The 9933-nt window shown below is 41.7% G+C and overlaps 1 protein-coding gene across 2 annotated transcripts in view; it reads right to left on the bottom strand.

The window, feature by feature from the left end:
* Positions 1-329: 329 nt before the first annotated feature.
* Positions 330-9933, bottom strand: part of LOC119649686 (UPF0687 protein C20orf27 homolog) — a 316347-nt gene continuing 306743 nt past the window's right edge. For both annotated transcript variants that reach the window (XM_038051948.1, XM_038051949.1), the window contains one exon: positions 330-1056. In XM_038051948.1, the coding sequence (XP_037907876.1) occupies positions 554-1056 (503 nt within the window). In that variant the 3' untranslated portion in view covers positions 330-553. The remainder of the gene's footprint in view (positions 1057-9933) is intronic.

Raw genomic sequence — 9933 nt, 5'->3', positions numbered from 1 at the left:
CTGATGAAATGAATCAGCAACTGTGACGTCCAATTATATTGGATCTGCTTAATGGTGCTTAATAGTTCATTATATCTTGGATCTTCTGCACATACTATATAACGCAACTGCACCCCCAACTGAAAGGAAAACGACTAGATTAATATTTTCGAACTCAATAAACATTCTACGCCTTGCACATACTTACCAGCTCATTGGCCTACGCTAGACTTTTAATGAGTTTCGCCATAGCTGTTCGAGAAGTAATAACCACTTCAATTAGTGAATGCATGGGAGGTAATTTTCGGGTAGGACCGGTGCGAAGAACACCGTAAAACTTATCACAAAAATGGAGTTTTCCGCACTTTATTTATAAAAGAAAATATTTACAACCTTGCTTAAATAGTCATAAACATTACTTTAGATAAATAGTTAATACTTTAAAATCAACTAGAGGTTGTTATCAATACAAGTGTGTGTTATTGTATTCGTCATTGAGTCGAATAATATTACAATAAAACAGAGGAAGAATGAAATGCAATAGGCTAAAGCTAACTCCCTTAAAGATAGTCTACTAATTAGCACCATTTCCGAAGCCGGCGAAATCTGAAGCTTCCGACTCCTCGTCCCTCTCCACTCCTATACAATGGATGCCGTTCCGCAGCATGGGCGTTCCTTTGCCCTTGCCCAGTACACGTGCTACAATGACGAGCTTAAGGATCTCCTTGGACTTTTTCGAGTTCATTATGTGCAGCTGCTCCTTCAGCAACTTCTCCTTGTAGGCGAAGAATTCGATTTTCATGTCGAAGTAATCGTGTTCATCGCGTTTCGCTCCAGAGAACTCTGTTATCCTACAGTGAAGGCTAGGCGTTGTGGAAATATCAGGTACAAGTTGCGGGGATTCGGAGAATTCGCCGAATAGTTCAGCGGGAAGTTTAAGGTCGACAGCGTATCTGTGGTTAATTTGAAGGAATCCTAGGTTCACAATTATGCCGTTGTCTGTTGGTTGATATGTGACTGTCTTCTCTGATTGGAAATCATCTTTGAGGGATGCCGTGTCGAAATGCACGTGGTGATCTGAAAAGAATAAAGAATATGATTGTAACGGCAATAATGGAACTGGAACGAATTCATAAGCAAAATTTACTTAAATCTTACTAACAACGTATTGCTAACCAACTATCAAAAGAAATGTGTAAGCCGTCGACGTCAAAACTTAGACGATCGGTAAATCTTGGCTTGATGAGTTTCTCCGTTGTCTCCAGGGTACCAGCGTTGCGGAAACAGATCGCAACTTGACACCATTTTTTCTTGTACTTATCAACTAGAAAATCACGGATCTTCAACAAAAGACTTCAACAGCAATGTTGCAAATTCCTAGCTGGCTGACTGCGGAGTCGCGGAAGCGGATCGATGAACGGAAGCGATTGAAGGCTCTATTGACCGCTGCGAGTTAATGTGACGATGATGAGCAGCTGAAGAGGTGGAAGTAACACTTTATCACGGTTCTTAACCGCAGCATATCCGGTGAAGTTCCTCCCCTTGCGGGTGAATCGGCAAGTCACCGTAACATACGGATATGAGCTGTTCCACAGATAGAAGAGAAATCATTTCGCTATCAATACACTCAAAGGGAGTAAAGCCGATCGGCTCAGCTATTTCCCTCAGCGCCGGTCCTGTAGTTTCTCCAGATCTGCTACTGCACATTTGTTCCTTACAGGAAATCCTGCCAATCCGAGACCTTTCCCAGAGAGTGGAAGAAGGGGATGATGTTTGAGATTTCAAAGAAGGACACTCGATTTGAATTTGAATTTGCAATTGTAGCAAAGATAATAGAACATATCGAAAACTTGATCAATAGAGAGCAGGTCGGTTTCCGCTCAGGATCCTTATCATCATTCTGCGGAGCTTCCAACTTCGCTGCACCCGCTCTTCATCGATTTCGAGAAAACTTTCGACAGGGTGAACAGAGAGTGTATCTGACGTGCTCTACGGTAGGGGAATATTACGAAGAAATTGAGAGATATTATCACAGCAGCATCGATGGCACCAAATATCAGGTGCTAAATCGAGGTAAAACTTCAGAGGAACTTGAAGTCGAAGCGGAGTCTGCAGGGCTATATATTGTCACCGATATTATTTCTTATTTCACTGAGCCATGTACCTTGGGGTAATTTGGAAAGAGAGGTAAGTAGAGTTGGACTGAAGATAAACACCAACAAAACCGAGGTTCTCAGTCTGACGGGTCACGCACTCTTCCCATGTGCATTAATATAGGAGACGTCGTTTCTCCAAACGATGACACCGAACTGTTGCCCGACGAATTAATAGCGCTGTACCGCTTTCGCTGCTCTGTCTAAAATCTGGAAATGCAATTATCTCAACACCAAGATCAAGTTGTCAAGTCAGCTAATGTTCTTTCTATATTGCTGTGTATGTATATACATAGTATCGCCATAAGTTCTGTCAGTACCTCGCACACCACAGTTAGTTGTTCGTGAGCAGCATAAAGATGAGGTTCGATAAGTACGAGAAACGCGTTGCTATTGTTGCCTTATAGGAGTGTGGAAAGACGGCCAAAGAGATTCATAAAACGCTTAAATCGCTATCCATAAGTGAACGATTCGCGTACCGCACGTTACAGCGGTACAGAGAAACAGATGACATCGAAAGTCGGCTGAGAGATGAGTATCTGAGGTCTGTACAACAGCCGAATGTTGTGCAGGCTGTTCATGCAAGAATTTATCAGAATTTGCTGCGTAAACAGAAGCGTTTTGTCGAGTGAAATGAACGCCTACCATGAGTCATATTTTACCCGACGATCTTCAGTTAAGGGCCTAGAGACGCTGAGAAAGCTATTTACTTACGCCTAAATTAAAAGAAATTCATCTTCAGCGAGGCAGAAAACTGATAAAACACCTCGTAAAAAGGAGCATCGCAAAATCTTTTCTATCGAGGACAAATTTAATCGCCAAAAATGATCGGGTATATAGAAGGTCATGTTATGAGGCTACGGATCGAGCACCACGCCTTCAAAAGAAGCACCACCGTCCGTCAGTGGGGTGTCGGTTTCCTACCACGGTGGTGGGGGTTTCCTACCACGGTGTGACAGATAGTCATTTTTGTGAAACTGGAATCAAGACCAACTCAGTGGTGTATGAACAGATGTTAAAGACCGTAGTTGAGTCTTTAAATGAAAGATTGTTCGAGGGTAATGATTGCTACTTTCAGCAGGATTCTGCATCAACCCACAAAGCGAAGAAAATTCAAAATTGGTTATCGGTGAACGTACCAGATTTCATAGCGTCAGCTGACTGGCCTTCCGGAAGCCCATACTTAAATCCATTGGGTTATTCTCTGTGGAATAAGCTTGAAGAGGCCGCCTCTCGCCGTAGGCACTTCAATTTGGAAACTTGACCAAGAGACCAGTATAGTGAAAACTGCGTGTGAAATGCCGATCGATAAGTGGCCCAAGGTTCTGAAGCTTTATGTGAAGGACCGTGGCGGTCATTTCGAATAACTACTACTATTTTGTACCTTCTGTATAATTTCAGCTTTGCAGTAATAAATTTTCAAAGTATTGACAGAACTTATGGTTACACTGTGTAATAGGAATAGCGCATGGGAACTCCATTGTTGCTCAAAAGCTCCAAGCTTTCGTCAACACCTGTCTGCGTTATATCATCCGAGTATACTGGCCTGATAATATCATAAACGAGGAATTTGGTCGGCGAACAGGCATGTCCCCCGTACGCGATGTGATCGCATGGCAGAAGTGGCAGTGGATAGTGGCACATTAAGAAGAGGAAACAATTGCATCGCAAGCTACGACGTGCAGTGGAATCCACTCTCTTAAAATGGCGGATGAATAAGTTGCCCTAAGGGCACTTGGCGCAGAACAATAGAGGAGGAATGCGGGCATCTCGGTAATTCCTGGGGCGAACTGAAGCTCAACTGCGAGGAATGGCGGGTGGGAGTGTTTCACGCGCTACACCCCACCAATTCAGCGGGAAAACCATCAAGCTCTTATTTGGTTTCTATTTCTTTTTGCAACGACTACACTATGTTGAACTTCCTGGGATTTCACAAGGTATCGGACCTTAAGCGCGTGATGCTCACGCGTCCTTCAGGATGTGACCAACCACCACCACCCAAAAGAGTATTTTTGATAGTTGCCTAATGCTCATCAATACTCTCAGAGTACTCAAGGTACCTGCTGTCCGGTCAGTAAGATATTATAGTTCTCTAACCGTCAAACGACAGTTAGATCATACAAGTGGCCTATGTTGAACTTGGGGGGTCACATCTCTCGAATCCTGCCAGATCATTAAATGGTGATCCCTATCAAGCCAGCCCTTCTCTTGTTACGCACATCTACCAAGCAATTCCGAAATCTATTGCTAAACACAAAATGGTCCGTTTGTTTGGTTTTACGATGTCGATCAGTTGAAACCCAAGTTACCTTACGGCAAACTCTGTGCTCGAAAAATGTGCCACCAATGACGAGGCGGTGGAAGTTGTAAAAATCCACAACCGTCCGAGCATTATCGTTACGGTGGTTAATACCGTATTTCCCCTTCACATGTTCAAGCAACATGTTGTCAGAGTCCATCTTGGCATTCAGATCACCCATTGCAACCACAATGTCACCTTTAGGAAGCGTCTCCTGAACTGTGTGTAATTGTTCACAGAATAATTAAAGTCAAAATGCTGTCAGAAACCGGCTCCTAGGTCAAGAGAGCACACCTTGCTATTGCCATCAGTAACAACTCTACACCGGTTGGTGTCTGCTACCATTTGGTTCTTCGGAGTACAAAAGCACATTGCCGCAAGGGGGAGCGGAGAGTACTTTCCAGAGTCTCACCCTTCCAGCGTTTAAGCCAAAAATATCGAAAAAGCGAACATTCTGGGGACCTTTGATACCGTTGTCGAGGAGCGTACGCACATTTCAGAAACCAATGGTTAACCGTATTTTGAATTTTCATTTTGCAGATTGTTAGTCCACAAATTTCTATCCCCCGCTTTTTATGACAAGTAGGGGAGACTTTGAGTGTGTTCTTAACCCCGAACAGAAATGAAAACATGAAAATGAAGAAATATGTTGAAGTGTAAATTCGGAATTCAAATTCGACTGATACACATCCTAAATGCAACCAGTCAATGATTACATCCAGAGAATAGGAGGAGGAAGATGAGACATTTGAGAATAACCCCTTCTTGGTCATGAGAGATAATTACCATTGCCCCATAATTCACCGCGAAGGAAGCGACAGCCTCTGTGGCCACAAGCGAAGCTGAAAAGGCTCTTCTGGATAACGAAGAAAATCAATGATATTATGAAATGAAGAGCCAGGATTACTAGCGGCCTGTAAATAAAGATGCAGCATTTTTTTTGTTTCATACAGTGGGTAGCATAGTCGTTCATGCTTCATAAAAGAGAAACAGATGACTACTACATTTAGTTCGATTCTGGTATTTGTCTAAAAAAAAACATTTTGCGGTTCGAAGCAGTTTTTTTGTTGTTGCCCCTAAAGCACCCAGAATGACTCAAGACGATACAGCCCGTGAACCAATAGAATCGTTTCAAAGAAGTAAAAAATGTCCTTGACGCGCTTCCGTTGACGAAGTGTTGCAAAAAGAGGGAAACAATGATTTGTGTTCTGCTTTACAAAAATCCACCATTATTTCTGTGTAAAGGTGATCTGAAATTGTCAAAAAGTTTTGAAGATACCGCACGTAGACATTTGCTCGCTAATAACTTGCAATTTCGAAGTACTTTCCAAAGCCCGATGCTGAACGGAAAACATGTCCAAAAACGTCTGGATTGGGCGAGAGATGATTTAGGCCGTTATTGGAGCAACGATATCTTTACCGACGAATCATTTTTGTAGGCCTTTTAATTATCATTTCTGGTCCACATCCTCCAGCAAACTGCTCCAAAGGATCTTAAAACATCCTCTGAAAGTTCACGGTTGGAGATGTCTCTTATAAAGCGGATTTGGAATTTGCGCCTGTTTACGAACGCTAAGAAAATGAAGAAAATCTACAATAAAGCTTTATTGCTGAGTAATAAAAGATGGTACGGGAAGAAAAATAAGGACTGGATTCTTCAGGAGAATAACGACCCAAGACATTGGAGCAAGAGTGGCAGCTTGTGGTAGGAGCGAAATGGTCTCGTGACTTTGGATTGACCATCCCAGCCCCCTGATACTGATTCAATGGAAAATATTTGGGCTGGAATCAAGATGAGACTTCCGAAAAATCAGCTGTACAAATCGAAGCAGCTTGTGGGACGAATTCACAAAATTTGGACGTCGTTTCCAGAAGAATATGCACCAAATCTCATGATAAGCATCCCTCGAAGATGCCGGGCTGTATGCTAGAGGAGATTGGACCTATTATTAATGGATTTGTAAATTTTGCAAATTTGCCCCCATATAAAACAGTTAAGAGGTCCAACTCGTTGAACAGAACGAAATTCCCATATTTAAATTAAAGTAGCTCAACTGGAAAAGAAATCTGCAATTTATCAAGAACAAAGTAGGTAGCACGAAGCTTTGTTGAAATATTTATAATCTTTGCATTTTTGAACTTAGTAATTCACCCATAACTGATTGTCGCACTTTCGCACGCACAATTTTGTTTATTTTAAATTATTATTATAATAGATTCGTTTAATTAGAAGAATCAATATTTTACTGAAACGTGATTGTTATGTGAGAAAATGATTTGCGAAAATAAATAATAAAATGTATTCAATGAACTTATAGTCATTTCGTATCTTAATTGTAATAGTAACGGAAAGCTTCTTTTAATATTGCACTTTTGGCTGTGGTTGTAAAATTTCTAATACTAAAAATGTGACCAACACATGAAAAAACAAGTCGGGAAACCGGAAGCTGGGCGCTTCAGGTATGAAAGGTTTTGTTTGCTTCTTCTGTGAGTATATTTAAGTGTATAACTATCCCATTTGTATGTAGCCCGTTATGTATATGCATTTAGCATGTCAGATTACCCACTTTAGTGTGATATTGATATTCGATTGCAATAAATTTACACGATAAAGTGAACTTTGATCTACCGTAACTTTGTACTAATAGTATGATTTTGATCAAACTTGGGGATAATATGCCTCATATTATATTTTATACTACTACTTATATAACTCTGGGATACACTTAAAGGTGGTTTTACTCAATTTCCCCAAAAATATGATAATATACTATTATTAACTTAATTTGAGCGGATATCGATATGGAGAGTATTTTGAGGCCCGGGCACCATATAGAGGCTGCTTCATTATTTTTTTCAGATTTTTCGGTTGGGTAGTTCCTGAGAATGGGTCCGTTAAAGAAATCATCACTTTCCACCCCTCCCACTCCCCGCCTTTCTAATAAATCTCAAGACTAACACTGCTTCGAAAAGTACTAATCGAGACCTTTCATTTGATACCCCACAAAAAATGTTTACATTTCCCTTTTATATGGGGACCCCCCTACATCTCATCGTAGAATGATATCACTTACTGCATGTCTGGGGGCCACAGTTCCCACCTTCTCACCAAATTTCGTGCTAATCAGTATAGCCGTTTCTGATAAAAGTGCCTGTGACAGACAGATAGATGGACAGACAGACAGATAATGGACCCAAAGAGTACGTTATCTCCGCGGGGCTCCCACAGGGCTCTGTACTGGGCCCACTACTGTGAAACATCATGTACATGATGTATGATGTACTCAACCTTCCGGTTCCGGAGGAGGCCACGGTGGTGGGTTACGCCGATGATATAGCACTGGTTGTGGTCGCAAAGCATCTCGAGGATGCTGAGTTGTACTCAACAGAAGCAATCAGTGTTGCTAAGGCTTGATTAGGGAGTGCTGGACTGGCACTCGCGGAGGAAAAGGCGGAAGCGGCCCTCATCACTAAGCGCCGCAAAAGAAATTACGCCTGCATTAGAATCGGGAATCGTATCATCACTTCCAAGCCGGCCATCAAATACTTGGGGGTGATGATAGACTGAGGACTTAATTTTAAGCAGCACACAGAGCATACTTGTAAAAGAGCATCCACCACGAGTATTGCTCTGGCAAGGATGATGCCGAACGTAGGAGACCCACGACATACGTGCAGGCTGCTCATAGCCAGGATGGTGAGCTCTATCATGCTTTATGCAGTCCTAGTTTGGGGAAAAGAAAGTTTTAGGCAATACACATAAACTGAGTACAGTTTACAGAAGAACATACCTAAGAGTGTGTTCTGCCTTCAGGATCGTCTCAGATGATGGAGCGTTCGTCATCTCGGGAATGATGTCGATTGACATCCTGGCAACCGAAATGATGAACATTGATAACACCAGGTCCATCTCTCCCTTATCTCAGGTGAAAAAAGTCGAAAGGGAGATATCCATAAGCAGATGGCAACAGGGATGGGACCAGTCAGAAAAGGGTCGTTGGACTTATAGGTTGATCCCTTCCATCGGGGAGTGGCTAGAGAAAACACGGAGAGATCAATTATAATCTCACCCAGTTTCTCACCGGCCATGGAGGATATCGTCAATACCTGTATAGGTTTAAATTGGGCACCTCGCCTAGTTGTCCAACCTGCGACGGGGTCCCAGAGGACCCAGCGCACGTTTTCTCCCAGTGTCCTAGGTTCGTGGAAGAAAGGAGGAACCTAGAAGAAACTCTAGGTGAAGTGCTATCACCGGAAAATTTTATCCGGAGAATGGTAGCCTGTCAGGAAGACTGGGATGCGATCAATTCCATGATCGCTGTAATCCAGGAAAAACTGCGAAAAGCAGAAGAAATTAGGAAGGCGCGGTTACGAACCCCGCGGGTAGACGGAAGGAGACCTAGCTAAAGTAACTCCGCCCCGTGATGTAATACCTAAAGGTGGTTCCACGGAATAGGCGGGAAGTCGGGGGTGGTTTTAGTGGGTAAAAATTCCACACTCTGGCGTGCCCAGGCCAGAGTTTTTTGAAGATTTCCACCTCCTGTAAAAAAAGATAGCCAGACAGACATTGAACCGATTTTAATAAAATCAAAACCTAAAAAACTGAAAGGAAATGTGATGAAAACTTCATATAACCTAGTCACACACCCCTTGTTTTTCAAACATTCAAGAGAATTCCCTTTATCAATTTCAATAATTTAATGGAAATTCTACTACTACAAAGGTAGTTTGAAATGACACCATCGCCAGTAAAAAGTTTCACTAGTAAAACATTCATATCAATGTCGATTCGGTTTGCGTCACTAATATTGGTGATAATGAACTTGAAGCGGCACCTCATTGGAAAATAAAATAGGAAAAGAACATAAATAAGAAAAGATAGTGTGGATTTTTTTGGTAGGTATGTTCTAGAAAGAAGCAAACAGGAGGTATGATAAGTTTCTGATCTAATGCATAATCAAGGGAAGTTCCATGGTCTGCTATACCCAAACGGGTGGTTTCCGGACTCCAGAAAATTTTTAATCAGCTACGGCACAGGATTTATCCTTTACCCATAGCGTTGGGAATTTATATTGCAGTTATTGCATTTTGCTTCCAATTTTCTTTCCTAAATACTTTGAACCATTCACACACTTTTCACTCCAATGATGATTATTTTCCCACAAAAACTTCCTTTTGCCGCATATCGTGACTAAGTATTCAATATAATATGACTTCATATTGTGTCATCTTGAAAGGGGTCATTCTGATTTGATTCCCATGTCTAATCTTTGAATATCGAAAAAAGATTGAGCTTCAAAGCCAATTGAAAATAAATCAAGTTATAACTCGGCAAAACTTCTCAATGTAGACATGATAAAAAATTTTTAAGGCACAATTCCAGATAAAGAGTCATCTATGTCATTCAGCATAATGTACATACCTATATATGTATATGTGGTCTGGGTTTCAGTTCCGGTTAAACCTAACCGAGCGGAAAAAGCAAACATGATATCATATTGT

This window comes from Hermetia illucens, chromosome 2 (genome assembly GCF_905115235.1).
Source record: "Hermetia illucens chromosome 2, iHerIll2.2.curated.20191125, whole genome shotgun sequence".
NCBI lineage: Eukaryota > Metazoa > Arthropoda > Insecta > Diptera > Stratiomyidae > Hermetia > Hermetia illucens.
This window is presented reverse-complemented; position numbering and strand designations above follow the sequence as displayed.